Source organism: Saimiri boliviensis, chromosome 4, assembly GCF_048565385.1.
Source record: "Saimiri boliviensis isolate mSaiBol1 chromosome 4, mSaiBol1.pri, whole genome shotgun sequence".
Classification (NCBI taxonomy): Eukaryota; Metazoa; Chordata; class Mammalia; order Primates; family Cebidae; genus Saimiri; species Saimiri boliviensis.
The window spans coordinates 10,415,244-10,437,459 of NC_133452.1; the positions used below are offsets into that span (position 1 = coordinate 10,415,244).

Sequence of the window (22,216 nt, forward strand, 5' to 3'; positions counted from 1 at the left end):
GTTTCGCTACCTGCTGCCCAAACCTCTTCTGCTTTCCCGCCGTGCCCCGCGGCTGGGCCGGGGCAGCCGGGAAGCGGGTGGGGCGGTGTTACCCAGCAGCTCTCGAGGCCTCGCTCGGTTCCGCTGTACACCATCGTCGCCACTGCTGTGGTCGCCGGTCGGCCGAGGGGCCGCGATACTGGTTCGCCCCGGTGTGAGCAGAATTCGACGTATACTGCCGTCGTGAAAATGGAGGGGCCTTTGTCCGTGTTCGGGGACCGCAGCACTGGGGAGGCGATCCGATCCCAGAACGGTAAGTGCAGGCCGGGCGTGGGTCGGGTTCGCTGGCCGGGCGGGCGGAGTCCCACCGCTACCAGCGCGCGGCGGGGTTTTGAGACCGGCACCGCGTGGGTGTGGTGTCGGGGCGGCGCTGGAAACGTGCCTCTCCGCGCCAAAGCCGGGCGTCCCGGGCTTGCACGTGCTGGCCACGCCTCGCACCCCCTTTTGTTCAAGAGCAACCCCCTGAGCGTCCGTGTTAGACGCTAGGTTTCCCAGAAAAGAGTAGGTCGGCCCGTGTGCCCTCGGAAGAGCCCGGTGCCCTGTCCACCCGCAGCTGCCGTCGAGGTCGGGCGCTCGGCGTCCAGCTCTGTCCCCGTTGACAGTTTCTTACAGTGTGGTTAGCCTAGGAAGCGCTACTCGAGTGCGTTGACCCCAGGAGACTGCAGCGCCAACTAGCTCCCCCATTGAACTACCGATTTTCTTCCTCACAGATGAGCAGAAACTTGCGGGATCTGAAGGAAAAGGCAGGTATAGGTGTACGAAGTGGCAGAGCATGAAAATTGTGGTTATTACTTTTTTTTTAGTTCTCCCACCATCAGATCCGTGCCTGCCAATCAAAGCTTTACCAAACAGGCTCTCTGTTTAGAGAGGGGGTCCCACTGTCGCCCAGGCGGGAGTGCCATCGTAGCTCACTGCAGTCTCGCAGTACAGGCCCGCGCCGCCACATCTAGCTTTTTTAATTTTTATTTTTTGTAGAAATAAGTTTCGTTGTATTGGCGGGGCGGCCTCAAACTCCTGGCATCAAGCGATCTTCCCGCTTGATCCAGTGTTGGGATTACAGGTGTGGGAACCACAATGTCCGGCCCCATTTAGACTCTTAGTAGTTGGTTTTTAAACAATTAACAAAGGTGTGTAGACTGGGGAAATACAGGGGCTGTTGGATGTCATTTACCTTCTTTAGGCTGAAATTATGTTTTGAGAGTTATGGATTATTCTCTTTGTTTTGTTTTGTTTTGTTTACAGTTATGGCTGCAGCTTCGATTGCCAATATTGTAAAAAGTTCCCTTGGTCCAGTTGGCTTGGATAAAATGTTGGTGGATGATATTGGTGTAAGTACATGTAACTGTTGTGTTGGTTGCCTTCAAGTAAAACTATCTTCAGTGTTTTGTTACGTTTATTCTTTGATTTTATCAGAATCCAGGTACTGGAAGGTGATATTAAAGGTGAACGTGTATTAGAATGGGGCTGTGTTGATTTCTATAAGTGGTTCATATTTTTTCCTGCTGATTTCTTAGGATGTAACCATTACTAACGATGGTGCAACCATCCTGAAGTTACTGGAGGTAGAACATCCTGCAGCTAAAGTTCTTTGTGAGCTGGCTGATCTGCAAGACAAAGAAGTTGGAGATGGAACTACCTCAGTGGTAGGTAGAAGGGCTAAAAAAATGACCATTTTTCTAAAAACGACTTCCAGAGTTGAAGCTGTAAGTGGGTCATTTGTGCTGTGTCAGAAATAAGTTATATATTCTAAATGCCCAGAAGACTGAGCAAAAAGAAAAAACAAAAGAAGTTATGCATTTAAGAGGGAAAATAAGTTTCTCAGATGCAGATTCAGAAACAAAATTTGTAAGTTGATAGTTATAGCTAGTTTGTACAATTTAAGTAGAAAAGAATTTGAGTTCATTTAACATAGCCCTGTTGTTTTAAATGTTGGTCTTCAGATAACACACATATTTTTTATGGTCTCTCAAAAGTCTTGTTTCCTCCTGTTGTTTCCTTCCACCAGGCTTTGAGATTTGGAAAGCTCTGAACTTTTCTAATTATCTGGAGGACAAAATGTTACCAATTTGGCAGGGTGGGTGGGGGGGCAGTGTTTTTATATTATTATTTTAAGAGACCATCTGTAGCACAGGCTGAAGTCCTGCGGTCTTGTCATATCTCACTGCAGCCTCGAACTCCTGGGCTCAAGCAATCCCTCTGTCTTAGTCTGCCAGAGTGCTTTGGCTTGCAGGCATATGCCACCTCAACCAACTAATTCGTTTTAATAAAAAATTTTGTTTTGGTAGAGACAGGGTCTCGGTATGTTTCCCAGGCTGGTCTTGAACTCCTGGCCTCAAGTGATCCTTCCTTCTCAGACTCTTACAGTGCTGGGATTATGAGCATAGCTGCTGCACCCAGCCTGTTTTATTTTTTAAATCCTGACAGGTAATCTCAGGAATTCATAATGGGAGTGTGAGAAATTAATACATCATGATTTGACGGTGTGATCTTACCGAGTCGGTAAACGATATACAGTATGTACTCTTCATAGATCATCCAATACTTTGGTATAGTAGAAACCCTTTTGTTTGGTGAGAAAGATATTAATTCTGGAGAAACAAGAGATAGTTTGTGGAGAAATTGAATTTCTAGATTAAACTTCAGCCATGAAAGAATGGAATCTGTTCCTAAAATATGAATATGATCTTTGTCTAACTTATGATAATGTGACTTAACAAATACTGTAGTTTTCCCCCCATAAGAAGCTGAAAGATTTTAAGTCTTTTTAGTGTGAAAATATTTCTTAGTGTTTCATATCAGCTTACAAGAACTGTTTTTTAAAAATAAGCCAAATAAGAGCCTAATATAGATCATATGATTAGTCAAACTCAGTTTAGCTTCTGTTGAGCACTCAGTCTCTAAAGGTAATGGGTGTGTTGTACTGCTGAACTAGTTTCTTAGACCTTTTTTCTGGCTTCAATCCAGTTTTGGCCATTTGCATCTACATGTAATACAGTAAGCCCTCACTGAACATTGACAATAGAGTCATGGAAACTGACTTTAAGAGAAAAGATGATTTGTAAAAAAAAAGAAAGCAGTTTTCCTCCCCCATCAGTGTTACAGTAAATAGCTGTATTTGGTATTTGATATTTGAGAAATTGCTGTCCGTTATTTTGCCTAAAGTGGCAGTTTCCAAGAATTCGTAAATAACCTTGAGGATTTAAAGTGTTTTGTAGAGTTCTCCCACCTCCCAGGTTTCTACTAACCAGTTACCCACCACCATTCTGGTTAATATATGGCAATTTTAGTGTCATTTCATATGTATTGCACATGTTCAGTATCAGGCATACTCAGATCAATGAATGTTTTCTCAACAGGTTATTATTGCAGCAGAACTCCTAAAAAATGCAGATGAATTAGTCAAACAGAAAATTCATCCCACCTCAGTTATTAGTGGCTATCGACTTGCTTGCAAGTAAGATTGTTTACATTCAGAGAAAAATTTTTTGATGCAATAGTTGTAACAGTGTGTTGTCTTAATGTTTTGACTAATAACTGATTTTTAATTTGAAAAAAGTGTTACAGTATTTAAGTAGTAATATTTGTCATTAGAAACTTGGATCAGTATCTTTTTTTCCCATTTGACTACCACATTTTCTCTTAATAATAGATTTTAGTGGCTATGCTTATGGGATAGATTAAATTTGCCATGATCTGAAGAGGGAGGGTTTTTTCGTGTCCTCCTCCTATATGAAATGGCTGAACAGATCTTAGGACATTTTGGCTCTGTTAAGCATGATGAACACAAGAGTTTGAGTAGTGACTTTACAAGCCTTTGTCTCCCCCACGCTTTTATACAGGGAAGCAGTGCGTTATATCAATGAAAACCTAATTGTTAACACAGATGAACTGGGAAGAGATTGCCTGATCAATGCTGCTAAGACATCCATGTCTTCCAAAATCATTGGAATGTATCCTTGTTGATGTCAGGAAAAAAAATTAGGCTTTTTAAAACATAAGACATTGAGATGGGCATGGTAGTGCATGCCTGTAGTCCCAGATTTAGTTAAAAAGGGTGAGACAGAAGGATTAATTGATCCTAGGAGTTCCAGTCCAATGTGGGCAACATAGCAAGATCATGTGTGTGTGTGTGCACGCTCACACAATAATCAATTTTGTGCAATAAAATTTTAAATACTTATTTTATGCAAATTGATATCATTAGGAGTAATGCTGTGTTTAAATTGTCTGTTGCCTTCCTTGCTTTTTTAGGGTTAAAAGATATGTCTAAAAGTGATATGAATTGCAGATAGTGATGAATGATGTACCATTTTGACACATAAATAATGCCTGCTTCTTTAATGGATTAGATTACTAAAAGGAAGTTCCTTCAGATTAACCTTGATTTTTCATGTGTACCTTTGTCCATTCCAAGTCTGTTACTGTCCTTAACTTTTGGCTTAGAAATGGTGATTTCTTTGCTAACATGGTAGTAGATGCTGTACTTGCTATTAAATACACAGATACAAGAGGCCAGCCACGCTATCCAGTCAATTCTGTTAATATTTTGAAAGCCCATGGGAGAAGTCAAACGGAGAGTATGCTGATCAGTGGCTATGCACTCAACTGTGTGGTGGGATCCCAGGGTAAGGTTCAGAATTTGGTTTATAAAAATGAGATTGCTACAGATTAAAACTAGCTTTTTGTGGGTTATGTGCAATACATCTTTTTGTAATTTAAAGCATATATGTCTTAGAAGGAATGTAAATTTAAAGAAATAACGTGCATTTAATGCTGTAAAAAATTTCTAAATTAAAATGTAATGAAATGTAGTCAATTTGTGTGTTTACATACAACTGATCATAATACTCTTTATTACGCTTTTAAGGATAGATGTAGTAACTTAATCTTACATTCAATTATAGGCATGCCCAAGAGAATTGTAAATGCAAAAATTGCTTGCCTTGACTTTAGCCTGCAAAAAACAAAAATGAAGCTTGGTGTACAAGTGGTCATTACAGACCCTGAAAAACTGGACCAAATTAGACAGAGGTACGTTGAGAAATTATTTTTGGCCTTTTAAGTGTTGAGTGTCTTAGAGGACTTTAACATTTTTGGTCAAGTCAAACTTTTGCATAAACTTCCAGAAAAATTAGTCTGGTATTTTAAGAGGGATACAGCCTGTACAAAAATCGACCTTTTTCTGGAATTTTGGTTTTATCAATCTATTGACATTAAGGAGATAAAAGACAAGAATCTAATTTCCTCAAAGCAATACAGAACTCAGCAATTTTGCTACTGTTTGCTAGATGCTGGAGGTACAAGTGTTATTAGTGGTTGGCACGTTAGAAGAGCTAATGGTGAAGGTAGCGTGACCCCCTGCTGTAGATTTGACTGCCTAACCGTCACTTGAAACAATAAATAGTTTAGGCTGAGTGGCTCATGCCTATAATCCCAGCACTTTGAGAGGCTGAGGTGGGAAGAATATGAAGCCCAGGAAGTTGAGGCTGCAGTGAGCTTTGATTGTACCACTGCATTCCAACCTGGGTGACAGAGTGTGGCCCTGTCTCAAAAACAAAACAGTGAATAAACTAGTTAACCAAACCTTCAAGAAAGCTTTGCCAGGAGTAAGAAATGTGCTTTCATCAAAGTCAGTCTGCACAGGTACTCTTTTTTCCTTCCTTCCTGATAAAACAAAGTGTCCTTTTTTTCATCAAAGCCAATCCCTCCACAGTAAGTGTTCCAGAATCTGTTTCCTTCTGCTTTGGAGCCTTGCATTCAGTGATTCTCCTTTCACACCTGCATTTTCCACTAATTCTGCTCTTTCCTGGATTCTTCTTGTGGCTCTTCTGCCTTTCAAGCCTCTTAATACATCTTCCTGCTGTAGGTACTCCCTGTCCTACATCTTTGTAGCCAGATGTCATGAGTGATTTACTACACAAGACTTTTCTGGTGCTTTTCATCTCTTCCCTTTTCAGCTCTCTTCTCCATTTGCAGGACTGCATGTTAAGGTCTCTAGTGTGAAATTCAGAAGGCCTTTTCAGCCTTACGACCTTTAGCAACCCTTTGACAATGAATGTCCTTCTTTTTTTTTTAATCATTTTCTCTTTTATTTGCAGAGCTGAAATTTTGTCTTTTATTTTTTTAAAGACAGGATTTCACCATGTTGGTCAGGCTGGTCTTGAACTCCCGACCTCAGGTGATCCGCCCGCCTTGGCCTCCCAGAGTGCTGGGATTACAAGCATGAGCCACTGCGCCTGACTGACTATGTCCTTCTTGAAATGCTTTCAGGGATGGGAGGCTTTGTGATGCTGCATTGTCTATCCCTTTGCCTGGACCACCATCTTCAGATACTCTCCAGGATAGTCCATTTGTTCCCATGACTTCACGCATTATCTTTCTATTCCAGAGACTCCTTAAGCTCTTTCTCTGAGCTTCAAACACACACATATATCTGATAGAATGCTTTTCAAGAATCTCAAAGTTAACATGTCTAAAACTGAACCTGTGATAATACTGCAAATCTGCTCTTGACCATTTTAATGATGAGGACTCCTCCACACAGGCAGAAAACTAGGAAATATCCTTAACTTCTGCTTTTTGTTTGTACAGCTCATGAACTGTATGCTTTAATGGTAGAGACAGAATGATTCCTTTGGCACTGTAGCCCCATCCTTAGTACAGTGTGTAGCACACAGTACTTACTGAGGAGACAGGCTGCTTTTGAGGTTGATCAGCAATTCATTTTACTTAAAAAATTCTTTGATCTTGGCCGGGCATGGTGGCTCATGCCTGTAATCCAAGCACTTTGGAGGCCAAGGTGGGCGGATCACCTGAGGTCGGGAGTTCAAGACCAGCCTGACCAACATGGTGAAACCCCATCTTTAAAAAAATAAAAATAAATAAATAATAAAAATCATTTGGTCTATTTACATGGCTTCACTCATAGTGACTCTTCAAATCTATATCTCTCATAGTTTGTGGTTTCCATGCTGTAAGTGACTACCTCCTGGCAGATTCACCCGAGTAACAACAGACTTCAAACATAATCTTGTCCCATCCTGAACTCCAATTTCCCATCCTGCCCCCGAAACTGTTGCTATTTTATTTCACTCCAGGAGTCACCCAAGCCATAAAATTTGACTTTTCTGTTTAAGCAATTCTCTTGCCTCAATCTCCCAAGTACCTGGGATTACAGGTGTCCACCACCATGGCTAATTTTTTGTATTTTTAGTAGAGACAGGGTTTCATCGTGTTGGCCAGGCTGGTCTCAAACTCCTGACCTCAGATGATCCACCTGCCTTGGTCTCCCAAAGTGTTGGGATTACAGGCGTGAGCCATTGCACCCAGCCTGGACTCCTCTCTTCACTTCATTGTCCTGCCTCCTAGGCTAGATTTTATGTCTTTTATGTGCTTGTAATCTCTGCATACCACTTGAGTGACAATTGCCTTGGAGTGTGATTGGTAATCTTCCCCACTAGATCCTTGAAGTCAGGACTCGTGTTCCCTGTGTAACCATAGTTCTTGATTAGTAATTCAAATTCAGGTTGGGAGAGCTAAGTGGTAATTTTTTTAATTCCTTCAAATTTTCCATGAATTGGACTAATTTAAATTCTGGTCAGAGATAAAAAAGATTAATCTATGGTTATCTTGTGATAAATACTTAACAGAAGTCAAAGCTAAATTATTTTTTTTTAAAATCACAGAAGGTAACTCTGGGTTATAAAAATACTTTGCAGAGAATCAGATATCACCAAGGAGAGAATTCAGAAGATCCTGGCAACTGGTGCCAACGTTATTCTAACTACTGGTGGAATTGATGATATGTGTCTAAAGTATTTTGTGGAGGCTGGTGCTATGGCAGTTAGAAGAGTTTTAAAAAGGGACCTTAAACGCATTGCTAAAGCATCTGGAGGTATGTCTTGTGCTGGCTCTCATGTAAAATCTTTTCATTATACCTGACCACATCAGAGGTCTTTTTACATTGGAATATTGACAGGAAGCAGCTTCAAAAACATTTATATTCTCTTAATGCTTTGTGCTGTCAATACAGTTATAGAGCCATTTTTCACGTAACTGAACAAATTCATTAACTGAGTTTGTTGGAAATTTATGAACTGAATTTGATTACTTCAAACATGACACAGTTCCATTTTAGGATAAAAGGTGCGCGTTGCCTAACCAAATTCTAAATTTGTATCACTTTTACCACAAATGCTACTGAGTCTAAGGATATTAAAATCATGAAAGAGCAATATTTACAGGTACTTTGTAACTCTCTTAATAGCAACTATTCTGTCAACCCTGGCCAATTTGGAAGGTGAAGAAACTTTTGAAGCTGCAATGTTGGGACAGGCAGAAGAAGTGGTCCAAGAGAGAATTTGTGATGATGAGCTGATCTTAATCAAAAAGTAAGAGCTACTTTCTAAAATTGTAAAGTTACACAGGTTTTGTTAAGTAAAAGGAGGCTTCCTTCCCATTTTTTTTTGCTGCTTGTAGTCTCACAGTGATATAAGCAGTTATACGCGTGGGATAAAATAACACTGGACCACTGTAAGTTGAGATGAAGTAACCATTTTCATCTCTTCTGCATGGACTGGACATTGTTTCTGTATAGTATATCTAAAAATCCTGTGTAGGCAGAATTTAATCAAGGGCACTGTATACACTTACTAAAATGCCATTTTTTTTTTTTTTGAGAAATTGATGCTCTTGGCAAAAAAAAAAAAACTTGTAAGAATCTCACTTTGTTTTTAACAGCACTAAGGCTCGTACATCGGCATCGATTATCTTACGTGGGGCAAATGATTTCATGTGTGATGAGATGGAGCGCTCTTTACATGACGCCCTTTGCGTGGTGAAGAGAGTTTTGGAGTCGAAGTCTGTGGTTCCAGGCGGGGGTGCTGTAGAAGCAGCCCTGTCCATATACCTCGAAAACTATGCAACCAGCATGGTAAGAAGAGTTATTCCTTGTCTCAGCGGCCTGAGAGCAATAGCTGTGGCCCTTTATTTTTTTTCCCTTTTGTGAAGTCACCTAATTATCTTTTTCTCCTAGGGGTCTCGGGAACAGCTTGCTATTGCAGAGTTTGCAAGATCACTTCTTGTTATTCCTAATACACTGGCAGTTAATGCTGCCCAGGACTCCACAGATCTGGTTGCAAAATTAAGAGCTTTTCACAATGAGGCTCAGGTTAACCCAGAACGTAAAAATCTAAAATGGTAAGCATATAATTTCCCTGTCTTTTTAGCCCTTTGTTGACCTTTGGAAAACGGGATAGTAGTCAACTACAGGGTCAGCAAACATAAATAACACACGAAATACTACTTAACATGGAAAACTTCACAGCAAGCACTTGTTTGGTCACTATAATTCAAGGGATAAATGACTAATACTTAGCACTGGGGTGCCGTAGTTAACTCTGACTGCTAATCTCTTCCTGTTCTTTGGGTAGAAAGACTACCTACAAGCTGTGGGGCTGGGCCAGGTATCTGTTGCCTGTAATCCCAGCACATGGGGAGGCCGAGGCAGGCAGAATAATGAAGTCAGATCCATACCATGGTGGCCAACGTGGCTAAACCTCATCTCTGCTAATACAGAAAATTAGCCGGGCGTGGTGGCAGGTGCCTATAGGGAGGCTGAGGCAGGAGAATCACTTGAACCCAGGAGGCAGAGGTTACAGTGAGCCGAGAGTGCGCCACAGCACTCCAGCCTGACAACAGAGCGAGACACTGTCTCAAAACAACAAAACAGATGTCTAGTCCGACTTAAAAATCAAGTTTAATGCCTGAATGAAATAGCTGGAATTAATAGGCCACCTAATTAAGTTGTAAGCAGCCGTTTAATAGTTCTTTCTTAATTGCAGGATTGGTCTTGATTTGAGCAATGGTAAACCTCGAGACAACAAACAAGCAGGGGTGTTTGAACCAACCATAGTTAAAGTTAAGAGTTTGAAATTCGCAACAGAAGCTGCAATTACCATTCTTCGAATTGATGATCTTATTAAATTACATCCAGAAAGTAAAGATGATAAACATGGAAGTTACGAAGATGCTGTTCACTCTGGAGCCCTTAATGATTGATCTGCTGTCTATTTATAACAATGTTAAATGTAATCTTGTAGCTTGAGTATACATTAAAATACAATAAGCTGTAAACTTGTTTTGTGATGTAGGAAATGATTTCCATCTGTGCTTTGGTCCTCAGATTTCACATATTATAACCTAGTACTTTATTAGTTTAAAAAGAAATTGAAGTGGTTCAAAGTTCAAGCAGTTCATGCTCTCTGAACGCACATTGCTATTCCCATCCCACCCCCAATGCACAGGGCCGCAACACCACGACTTCCGCCCGTTCTCTCCAGTGCGTGTAACAGGGTCACAAGAATTCGACAGCCAGATGCTCCAAGAGGGTGGCCCAAGGCTACAGCCCCTCCTTGAATGTTGACCTAAGGGGGAGAAGAGACTTAGATTGTTTATTCTTCTGTGGACATAGTTTAAAATCCTAAACTTGTCATTTTCCTCTTAATGTTGTATTAGCATGCTACCCTTTCAAACTCAGATTTTCATTTTAACTGCTTAGGAATAAATTCACATCTTTGTGAAATTCATCCCTGACTATCTTACCTCATTCCTTTTATGCCAAGTAAGCTAACATGCTCTTTTGTTTACCATGGGAAGTAACAAAATAAGTAAACTCCATCTTAGTAAGGTATTTACCCACATGGCCAAGGCATGGAAGAGAATTGCATTGTGAAATTCATTGGAGAGCTCTCAGGATTACTTGTGCATCTTTACCTTCTCCGGGTTTAGTCCAAGTTCTTTAACTATTGCAACAGAGAGAGCTGCAAAGGCTTCATTGATTTCAAATATATCCACATCCTCCAGTGACCAACCTGCTTTTGCAACCTGAAGGAAAGATTCATAGAAAAGACGTCTAAACTTGGGTGGAAGTTAAACCATTCTTTGCTGACATAAATATGAAATATGCTAGCCGGGTGCGGTGGCTCACACCTGTAATCCCAGCACTTCGGGAGGCCGGGGCGGGTGGATCACGAGGTCAAGAGATCGAGACCATCCTGGTCAACATGGTGAAACCCCGTCTCTACTAAAAATATAAAAAATTAGCTGGGCATGGTGGTGCGTGCCTGTAATTCCAGCTACTCAGGAGGCTGAGGCAGGAGAATTGCCTGAACCCAGGAGGCGGAGGTTGCGTGTGAACCGAGATCACGCCATTGCACTCCAGCCTGGGTAACAAGAGCGAAACTCCGTCTCAAAAAAATAAATAAATAAATATGCTGCATAATACTGAATGGTCTTTTAACTGCTACTTTGGTTTTTTCTTAGTTTTTTTTTTTTTTTTTTGAGACAGAGTTTTGCTCTTGTTACCCAGGCTGGAGTGCAATGACGTGATCTCGGCTCACCACAACCTCCGCCTCCTGGGTTCAGGCAATTCTGCCTCAGCCTCCTGAGTAGCTGGGATTACAGGCACGCCACCATGCCCAGATAATTTTTTGTATTTTTAGTAGAGACGGGGTTTCACCATGTTGACAAGGATGGTCTCGATCTCTTGACCTCGTGATCCACCCGTCTCGGCCTCCCAAAGTGCTGGGATTACAGGTGCGAGCCACTGCGCCCGGCCTAGTTTTTTTTTTTAAATGCAGTAACATTCTCAGATATTTTTGCCTTAGTGATATCCATTCCATCCAAAAGGTTAAGGATGTGATCTAAAAGATCCTTTAGAAATTCTAAATTGTCTTAAATTTTGAACCAGTAGCATCTGTTAGGTGTACTGAAACAGAATCGGTTCCCCTAAAAAGCAGGTGACCTAAATGCTCTCAGTGGCTGGGGGTAGTAGATCACATCTGTAATCTTAATAGTTTGGGAGCCTAAGGCAAGAGGATCACTTGAGCTCAGGAGTTCAGAACCAGCCTGGGCAACATGAGACCTTGTCTGTACAAAATATAAAGAAGTTAGGTATGGTGGTGAACCTGTAGTTAAGCTAACTCAGGAGGCTGAAGCCGGAAGAATATCTGAGCCCAGACGTTCTGAGGCTGCAGTGAACTATATGATAATGCTACTTCACTCCAGCCTGGATGACAGACCAAGACCTTATCTCAAAAATAGAAACAAATGTTTTGGTTACTCTTATGGTAGGGAAAGACGAGAGAACAACTAAATGAATAAGCTCATTTAAGGCTAACAGGAAGACATTTCATAAAAGGGAATAGAGATACTCACAGCTTGCTTTATGGCTGGAACTGGTCCCATTCCCATAATGGAAGGCTCCACACCCGCTTGCGACCAGGAAACTATCTGTGCTAAAGGTGTAAGCCCACGTTTATCAGCTTCTGACTTCTTCATAAGAACCACAGCTGCAGCACCATCATTGATTCCTGTAAAACATGCTTATTAACTTCAGTTACATACTGGCTTCTTTACCACCTGAAGACACGAGTTAAGTGATTTTACATATTGACTGAGGCATTTACTATAATTCAACAGGCTTTACAGTATACATAGATATTATGTCTGACAATATATTGACCACAAAACTTTCCAACTAGAGAAAGTGGTAGGATAATAGCAGTCAGGGCTGGGTGTGGTAGCTCACACCTGTAATTCCAGCACTGTAGGAGGCAAGAGATGGGTGGATCACCTGCAGTCAGGAGTTCCAGACCAGACTGACCAATATGGTGAAACCCCCATCTCTACTGAAAATAGAAAAATTAGCCAGGTGTGGTGGTGTGCACCTGTAGTCCCAGCTACTCGGGAGGCTGAGACAGGAGAATTGCTTGAACCCAGGAGGCGGACATTACAGTGAGCTGAGATCGCACCACTGCACTCCTGGGTGACAGAGTGAGATTCGATCTCAAAAAAAAAAAAAAAAAAAGATTACAGCAGTCAGGGAGGGGAGATCTCTGAAAGGAAATGGAATAATAATAAGCCTGGGCCTCACAAGGAGGTATTGGGAGTTTCTAGTACTGGAAAAATACAAATGTAGATAAACCGAAGTTCCCTAATTTACTTTTTCATTTAGATGTCTACTTGGGATGTCAAGAAACCAAAATAATTCTTTCAGTATAGGTTAAGTGAATGATCAGATAGAAATGACAACATGTTTCCTTAAACTTTTAAGAATAATTTTGTATATAAATATGAGTTGGGCATGTGGCTCATGCCTGTAGTTCCCCAGCTACTTGTGAGGTTAAGGCAGCGGGTCTCACTTGAACCCAGGAGTTTGAGGCTACAGGTGAGCAATGATCGTGCCACTGCACTCCAGCCTGGGTGACAGAGCAAGTCCCTGTCTCAAAAAATAGTACTTTTGTATATAAATAGAAAAATATTCACTTGATAGACCTTACAGAACATAGTATTCCCCCAGATGTCCTACAGAAAATCTAACCTGAAGCATTAGCTGGGGTGACTGTTCCTGTTCCATCGGTAAGAAAGTAAGGTTTTAGCTTGGACATGGCCTCCATGTTGCTCCCATGGCGAGGAAACTCATCTGTTTTAACTTCAGTAAGACCTAAACAAAGGAAAACCAATTACTCAAGATTACTCCAGAGACAGAAGTAAAGTGTGCTGGGAATAATGGGTTTCTCAGACGTGGAACATGAGGATTCATACTTGGCAGAAAGATTTGATTACAATAGGAGGAAAGTACACACAAGAATTATTGTACATGAAAAACAATTTATTCTTATGAGACACCTGTGTTTTACAAATCCATATCCCTTTCTGAGGAAAGCAGTTACCAGGGACCTGTTTGTATAAAGTTCTGCTATGGTTTGGGTCACAGTACTTGGCTGGATACAAGTAAGAGGATCAGGGAGTCTTAAAGCCAATCTGGCACTGCTGGCTGCACATAAGAGATGTCAGTTATCAAAAAGGGAGCTTGATGGTAGCATTCTGTATTAGAAAATAGTGAGTGGCCAGGCGTGCTGGCTCACGCCTGTAGTCCCAGCACTCTGGGAGGCCGAGGTGGGCAGATGACAAAGTCAGGATTTCGAGACCAGCCTGGCCAGCATGGAGAAACCCCATCTCTGCTAAAAATACAAAAATTAGCTGGGTGTGGTGCAACACACCTGTAATCCCAGCTACTTGGGAGGCTGAGGCAGGAGAATCACTTGAAACCAGGAAGTGGAGGGTGCAGTGAGCCGAGGTCGCACCACTGCACTCCAGCCTGGGCAACCAGAATGAAACTCCATCTCAGAAAAAAAAAAAAGCCGGGCGCGGTGGCTCAAGCCTGTAATCCCAGCACTTTGGAAGGCCGAGGCGGGTGGATCACAAGGTCGAGAGATCGAGACCAACCTGGTCAACATGGTGAAACCCCGTCTCTACTAAAAATACAAAAAATTAGCTGGGCATGGTGGCGCGTGCCTGTAATCCCAGCTACTCAGGAGGCTGAGGCAGGAGAATTGCCTGAACCCAGGAGGCGGAGGTTGCGGTGAGCCGAGATCGCGCCATTGCACTCCAGCCTGGGTAACAAGAGCGAAACTCCGTCTCAAAAAAAAAAAAAGAAAAAAAAAATAGTGAGTGACCCCAAAAGATCCACCCTTTAGAAATGTGAAGGGGAAACACACACACACACAAGCAGCAAGAAGTAATGGGTGTCCACTTCTGAGGAGGTTGAGCCTATACAGGAAACAGGTCAGCTGGTGCCTCCTAACAACCATGAGCCAATGCTCCAGTTTCTCATAAAACCTGCTGTATGTGCACAGCAGTCACGGGCACTCTGGAACCAAGAGTGCCTGAATGCTGACATAGTTCCCATGTTGCCATGTCCTGTAAACTTATCACCCCCTCCCCACATTCATGTATCCAGGACATATCTTTGCAGCCTGAGAAACATAACTAAGATACAATTTCTAAAGATTCACGTGTATTACTCTTTTAGATGTTACTCGTTCCTATAAATAGGTTGATGTTTAATTAAACCATTATGATATACTCACCTTTTCCAGATGACACAAAGACTGGTACAATCTCTTTGTCAAAATGGCCAGCTTTCTGTGCATTCTCTGTCCTGTTCTGGGACAGCACTGCAACCTTGTCCTGATCTTGTCTACTCACTTGCCACTTTTTAGCTACATTTTCAGCTGGAAAAGAAGAAAAATAGCAAAACCTAACATTTTCATGAACTGGCATTTGATAGCTCAAGTTGTCCACATTTGACCACACACTGACGACACATGATAATGGGGTCAGGGTGGCCTACGCAGTGCTCTGTGTGGGATGGCCCTGCCTGCCACTGGTAGTGGGTTTGCAAATGTCGCAATGACTCTCCTACCCTTTCTACATAATTGTAAACTTCCAGAAATTTCCTTCACCCAGAGTCACCATTTATATTTTCCCTCCATTTGCTTTAATGCTTTTATTCTGAACCATTTGAGAGCAGGTTGGAGATATGATGCCTTTTTACCCTTAAATTTTAATTTCAGTGTATACTTCTCCCAAACAAGGTGACTTTCTTACGTAAGCAGTTATAAAACTCAGGAAATTTGGCCAAGTGTGGCAGCTCACACCTGTAATCCCAACACTTTGGGAGGCTGAGGCAGGAGGATCACTTGAGCCTAGGACTTTGAGACCAGCCTGGGCAACAAGGCGAGACCCTGTCTTCACTCAAAATAAATTTATTTTAGGCATGGTGTGTGTGGCACGTAGCTAGTAGTCCTAGCTGCTCGGGAGGCTGAGGCAGGAGGATCACTTAAGCCTAGGAATTCAAGGCTGCAGTGAGCTGTGATCGTGCCTCTGCACTCTAGCCTGGGTGACCCTGTCTCACAAAACAAAACAAAAATCAGGAAATTTAACATGAATCAAACCCTATTATCTAATCCTTGGTCCGCATTCAAATTTCATGCCCTTCTAGCTCCTCTATTTGTTCAGTCCAGGCACCAATAAAAAAGCACGCCTTGTACTCAACTATCAATCTCTCTCGGTTGCTTTTATCTGGAACAGTTCTTAAGACTGTTTCTTAAACTTGGTATTTCTGAAGAACATGGACCAGTTCTTTTGTTAGGGGTCATCAACTTTGATTTGTCTGACCTCAGGATTGGATTAAGATTCTGCCAAAAGGGCCGGGCGTGGTGGCACAAGCCTGTAATCCCAGCACTTTGGGAGGCCGAGGCGGGTGGATCACGAGGTCAAGAGATCAAGACCATCCTCGTCAACATGGTGAAACCCCGTCTCTACTAAAAATACAAAAAATTAGCTGGGCATGGTGGTGCGTGCCTGTAATCCCAGCTACTCAGGAGGTTGAGGCAGGAGAATTGCCTGAACCCAGGAGGCGGAGGTTGCGGTGAGCCGAGATCGCGCGATTGCACTCCAGCCTGGGTAACAAAAGTGAAACTCTGTCTCAAAAAAAAAAAAAAAAAAAAAAAAAAAAAGATTCTGCCAAAAGGCAGGTGTACCACTGAATGATGGTATGATTTTTCTCAGTGAATCTTATTAAGATAAAAATGACAATCAGTTTATCCCAGGCGATGTTATCTTTGATCATTTGGTTAAAATAGTTAGGTATTCACCAGGTTTCTAGCTTTTAAAGGCAGCATTTTTTCATTTACAAGTGATCAATAATGTATGGTAGGTTATTCTGAGATTGTCAAAACATCTTCTTCCCCATCATATTTCACCCACTGGTTTTAGCATTCATTCATTCATTCATGACTTTCTAACTCCCAACATTCCCTCTATTGGTATTGGCAATTTACTGTAAAGAAAAGCTTTTCCTTTTCTCTCCATTTATTCAGTCATTTCTATCAGGATGGACTCATATATTTTCATTTTATTGAATAAGTAATAACCCGTTACTATCATTACTTACTTTGATGCTGAAATTGTTCAAAACGTGGGTAGTTATAACCCATTACTATCGTTACTGACCTTGTCACTCAAATTGTTCCAATTTCCTACAGGAAAGTGGAACCCTGTAGGCTGCCTCCTGTGTATTTGTGACATGTCCCTAAGCATGTCCTTATTTTTTTAGCACTTTTTTCCCAGCCTTGGAAAGTGTCATTTCTCCAAAGAACATTAGTTCCTTTTAGTGGAGAAATGTATTTGGAAACAAAGATCTGGGTGTCAGGACTACTTGTTGTTACTGGTTTGTCATTGTTTCGAGGTCTGTTCCGTAGAAACTTCCATATATATATATATAATTTATAATTTTATGTATATACACACTCATTGTAACACTTTGAGTTCATACTGCTATCTCCAAAATGCAACCTAGCACAACAAGCTACATTCTTCTCACTTTCCATATTTGTAATTCTCTTCTACAAATATGTGAATTGGCCAGGTATGGTGGGTCACGCCTGTAATCTCAGCATGTTAGAAGGCCTAGGAGGGAGGATCCCTTCAGCTCAGGAGTTTGAGGCCAGCCTGGGCAATATGGTGAAACCCCATTTCTACCAAAAATATAAAAAATTAGCCAGGGAGGCTGGGCGCAGTGGCTCAAGCCTGTAATCCCAGCACTTTGGGAGGCCGAGGTGGGTGGATCACGAGGTCAAGAGATCGAGACCATCCTGGTCAACATGGTGAAACCCCATCTCTACTAAAAATACAAAAAAAAAAAAAAAAAAAAAAAAAAAAAAAAAAAAATTAGCCAGGCATGGTGGTGCACACCTGTGGTCCCAGCTACTTAGGAGGCTGAGGTGGGGGCTGCAGTGAGCCAAGATTGAGCCACTGCACTCCAATCTGAGTGACAAGAGACCCCGTCTCCAAAAAAAAAAAAAAAAAGTTAATGCTTTGCTTTCTATTCTATGTCTTGTCTTTACTTACCAAGCTGTGTGGTTTTTTTTTTTTTCTTTTTGGATGAGGTCTCACTATGTGGCCCAGGCTTGGAGTGCAGAAGCTACTAACAGGCAAAATCATAGTATTATATACAACCTCAAACTGCTGGCCTCGAGTGATCCTCCCACCACAGCCTCCCTAGTAGCTGGGACTACAGGCATCTGCCACTGCACCCTGTGGAAGCTATTCTCATATATACTTACAGAAGCTTTATAGCTTTTGCTTTTATTTTTAAATCCATGATTTATCTCAAACTAACTTTTATATATGGTGTGAGGTAGGGGTCCAGGTTCATCTTTCCCATGTGAGTAATCTGTTGTTCCAGCACCGTTTGTTGAAAAGCCTTTAATTTCTCCATTTCATTCCGTAGATGCCTTTGTTAAAAATAAGCATAAATCTGGGTCTATTTCTGAACTCTGTCCTCTTTCTTTGTCCTTATGCCAAAACCACACTATCTTGTTTACCACAGCTTTATAGTTAATGTTAAAATCAGAGAGTATAAGTGCTATTTTCTGACCTCAAAATTGTTTTGACTATTCTGAGTCCTTTGCATTTTACACACTATTTATTTATTTAGAGACAGAGTTTCACTCTTGTTGACCAGGCTGGAGTGCAATGGTGCAATATCTCAGCTCACTGTAACCTCCGCCTCCCAGGTTCAAGCAAGTCTCCTGCCTCAGCCTTCAGAGTAGCTGGGATTACAGGTGCCTGTCACCATACCTGGCTAATTTTGTATTTTTAGTAGAGACAGGGTTTCCCATGTTGGCCAGTCTGGTTTCAGACTTCCAACCTCAAGTGATCTGCCTGTCTTGGCCTCCCAAAGTGCTGGAATAACAGGCATGACACATGGCACCCGGCCTTACACATTTTAGAATCAGTTTCTTAATTTCTAGGAAAAATCCTGCTGTAATTATAATGGGATTACAATGGGACAATAATTCTTTGCATATTTTAAAGTGACCACCTATGGGTTACAATATGGATCCTTAACTTATAACTGTCTACTTAAGAGTTAATTCTGTCCCACTTCACATAAAAATTTAAAGACCATATGAAAGTACAGCTCCATTGTTCCCCAATCTCCCTCCCTCTCTCCCCTCCCTTTTCTTCTTTCTTTCTTTTTTTTTTTAAAAATAGAGATAGGGTCTCTCATTCTCACCTAGGCTGGAGTTCAGTGGTGCAATCATAGCTCAGTGTAGCCTCAAACTCCTTGGCTCAAGCAATCCTCCCACTTCAGCCTCCAAGTAGTTAGGACTACAGACACAAACCACCATACCAGGACTTATTTTATTTTACTATTAGTAGAGATGAAGTCTCACTATGTTGCCCAAACTGGTCTTCAACTCCTGGGCTCAAGCAATCCTCCTGCCTCACTGCTCAAAGTGCTGGGATTACAGGCATGAGCCAACATACCTGCTTACCCACCCAATTCCTTACCTCTATTATATCCATATATGTTGTAAATGTTATGCTTTTTACTTTAATTAGCTATATCTTTTTTTTTTTGTAAATTAAGAAGGAAAATATGATCTTTTATATTTACCTTCATAATTACAATTTTTGGAACTACTCACTCCTTTGTGTAGACCCAAGATTCCATCTTCTGGTATCAATTCTCTCAAACCTTCTTTTTTTTTTTTGAGACGGAGTTTTGCTCGTTACCCAGGCTGGAGTGCAATGGCGCAATCTCAGCTCACCGCAACCTCCGCCTCCTGGGTTCAGGCAATTCTCCTGCCTCAGCCTCCTGAGTAGCTGGGATTGCAGGCACGCGCCACCATGCCCAGATAATTTTTTGTATTTTTAGTAGAGACGGGGGTTTCACCATGTTGACCAGGATGGTCTCGATCTCTTGACCTCGTGATCCACCTGTCTCGGCTTCCCAAAGTGCTGGGATTACAGGCTTGAGCCACCGCGCCCAGCCCTTCAAACCTTCTTTTTTTAAAGAGCTGGGGTCTCACTTGTCTTTATTTACCCCCAGGTTTGGAAGCTATTCTTTTGTTGTTATTGAGGTTTCACTATGTTACCCAGACTGGAATGCAGTGGATATTCACTACGACAGCCTTGTCCAGGCTAGGCTCAAACTCTTGGGCTCAAGCAATCTCCTGCCTCAGCTCTTGAGTAGGTGGGAGTACAGGTGCACACCACCATGCCCAGCTCCTTAAGCATTTCTTGTAGTGTAGGTGTGCAGGCAATTCATTTTCCTTCATCTAAAAATGGTTCTTCACTTTCATTCTCTCTTTTTTTTTTTGAGACAGAGTCTTGCTCTGCTGCTGAGACTGGAGGGCAGTGGCGCATTCTTTATTTTACTTTTTACTACAATTTGCTAAGGTACAATTTTTCTCTTCTCCATCTTGACCTTTGAATTTCTTTTTGCACCAAATTTGGAAATTTCCTTCAGTTTTTTTCTGCCCTATTCTCTCTCTTCTTCATGTATGAGATTCCTATTCCACGCATGTTAGTCCTATTTATTTTGTCCCACAGAGCACTGAGGCTCTATTTATTATTTCTTTTATTAGTTTTTTTTTTTGAGATAGAGTTTTGCTCTTGTTGCCGAGGCTGGAGGGCAATGGTGTGATCTTGGCTCACTGCAACCTCTGCCTCCCAGGTTCAGGCAATTCTCCCACTTCAGCCTCTTGAGTAGCTGGGATTACAGGAATGTACCACAACACCTGGCTAATTTTATATCTTTAGGAGAGACGGGGTTTCTCCATGTTGATCAGGCTACTCTCTAACTTCTAATCTCAGGCATTCCACCCGTTTCAGCCTCCCAAAGTGCTGGGATTAAAGGTGTGAGCCACTGTGCCTGGCTTATTTTTAAATTTGATTTAATTTTTTTTTTTTGAGACAGAGTTTCGCTCTTGTTACCCAGGCTGGAGTGCAATGGCGCGATCTCGGCTCACCGCAACCTCCGCCTCCTGGGTTCAGGCAATTCTCCTGCCTCAGCCTCCTGAGTAGCTGGGATTACAGGCACGTGCCACCATGCCCAGCTAATTTTTTGTATTTTTAGTAGAGACGGGGTTTCACCGTGTTGACCGGGATGGTCTCGATCTCTCGACCTCGTGATCCACCCGCCTCGGCCTCCCAAAGTGCTGGGATTACAGGCTTGAGCCACCGCGCCCGGCCTTGATTTAATTTTTTGAGACAGAATTTTATTGTTGTCACCCAGGCTGGAGTACAATGGTGCAATCTCAGCTTGCTGCAACCCCCACCTCTCAGGTTCAAGTTGTTCTTCTGCCTCAGCTTCCCGAGTAGCTGGGATTATAGGCATGTACCACCACACCTGGCTAATTTTTCTATCTTTAGTACAGACAGGGTTTCACCATGTTGACTGAGCTGGTCATGGACTCCTGACCTCAGGTGATCCACCTGGCTTGGGCTCCCAAAGTACTGGGATTACAGGTGTGAGCCATGGTGCCTGAACTGTTCATTTATTCTCCATCATTTTTCTCTGTGTTCTTCAGGTTGTGTACGTGATCTATCTTCAATTTTTCTCACCCTTTTTCTTCTGTCTCCAAGTTGCTGTTAAGGCCATTCAGAATTTTTTTTAAGAGATGGGGTCTAACTACATTGCGCAACCTAGTCTCAAACTCCCAGTCTCAAGTGATCCTCCCCGCTCAGTCTCCCAAAGTCCTGGGATGACAGGTGTGAGCCGGCATGCCCATCCCCATCCCCAGTGAATTCTTAATTTCAGATTGTGTACTCTGCAGTTCTAGATTTTCTATTTGGTTCTTGTTTATATTTTTCCTTTTATTCATGAAATTTCCACATCTGTTCCTCCATAAAGGTTATATTTTCCTTCATATCTTTAAACATATGTAAAATAGAGCCTTTAAAGTCCTTGTCTACTAATTCTAGTATCTTTTATTGCAAGGTCTATTGACTGTGGTTTTTTCCCACCCTGGTTGTAAGCTACATTTTCCTAATTGTTTTAGTATCTAGAAAGTTCTTATTGCATGCTGAACACTATAGTTGGTATATAGTTGGACATGCGGATTTTATTCTCTTTAGAGAATATATTGAGTTTTGTTTCCAGAAGCAGTCAATATACTGGCAAATCTCCTTGATCCTTTTGAGACTTGTGTTTAAGCTTATTAGTTTGGGTCTACAGCAGGTTTTACCCTATGGCTTTGGCCCTATCCCTAAACTGTGGTCTTTCTGTCAACGGAGTGACCAAGGGGTTCAATAAGGTTTCCTCTCTGCTTTTCCAGAACTCTTTATCTCCTAGTAATCTATAAAATCTCCACTCAGTTCACCTCTCCCTTGCAGCTGTTTTCTACTAGGCCTTGTAGACTGTTATCTACAAGCTTAGTATTTGATCAAAGACTTAAGGGGACCCTTTTGCAGATTTCTGGAGCACTTTTTTCTTCTACTCCTTATTCTTCCCCACATACTCAAGCCATCTCAGAAG

The 22,216-nt window shown here is 41.9% G+C and overlaps 2 protein-coding genes and 2 non-coding genes across 4 annotated transcripts in view; 3 read left to right on the forward strand and 1 right to left on the reverse strand.

The window, feature by feature from the left end:
• On the forward strand, positions 1-10,625 carry TCP1 (t-complex 1). Its single transcript, XM_010344317.3, has 12 exons — positions 1-292; positions 1,282-1,367; positions 1,554-1,682; positions 3,396-3,493; positions 3,879-3,989; positions 4,483-4,664; positions 4,944-5,070; positions 7,758-7,933; positions 8,306-8,429; positions 8,779-8,971; positions 9,074-9,237; positions 9,882-10,625. The coding sequence occupies exons 1-12, from the start codon at positions 229-231 to the stop codon at positions 10,096-10,098; spliced, it is 1,671 nt and encodes a 556-aa protein (XP_010342619.2). The 5' UTR covers positions 1-228; the 3' UTR covers positions 10,099-10,625.
• LOC120363492 (small nucleolar RNA SNORA29) lies at positions 3,652-3,791 on the forward strand. Its single transcript, XR_005579037.1, has one exon. It is a non-coding gene; the product is annotated as a small nucleolar RNA SNORA29 (small nucleolar RNA).
• LOC120363486 (small nucleolar RNA SNORA20) lies at positions 8,491-8,624 on the forward strand. Its single transcript, XR_005579031.1, has one exon. It is a non-coding gene; the product is annotated as a small nucleolar RNA SNORA20 (small nucleolar RNA).
• ACAT2 (acetyl-CoA acetyltransferase 2) overlaps positions 9,773-22,216 on the reverse strand; it is a 21,674-nt gene continuing 9,230 nt past the window's right edge. The window contains exons 5-9 of the mRNA XM_010344318.3: positions 14,973-15,116; positions 13,421-13,543; positions 12,256-12,410; positions 10,813-10,923; positions 9,773-10,463 (exon numbers count right to left, since the gene is read on the reverse strand). Coding sequence (XP_010342620.2) covers positions 10,293-10,463; positions 10,813-10,923; positions 12,256-12,410; positions 13,421-13,543; positions 14,973-15,116 — 704 coding nt within the window. The 3' untranslated portion in view covers positions 9,773-10,292. The remainder of the gene's footprint in view (positions 10,464-10,812; positions 10,924-12,255; positions 12,411-13,420; positions 13,544-14,972; positions 15,117-22,216) is intronic.

Coding starts and splice junctions, on each gene's coding strand:
- TCP1 (XM_010344317.3), top strand. CDS start 229: ATGGAGGGGCCTTTGTCCGTGTTCGGGGACCGCAGCACTGGGGAGGCG. Junction 3,494..3,878: donor GGCTATCGACTTGCTTGCAA/GTAAGATTGTTT, acceptor GCTTTTATACAG/GGAAGCAGTGCGTTATATCA. Junction 7,934..8,305: donor CATTGCTAAAGCATCTGGAG/GTATGTCTTGTG, acceptor CTCTCTTAATAG/CAACTATTCTGTCAACCCTG.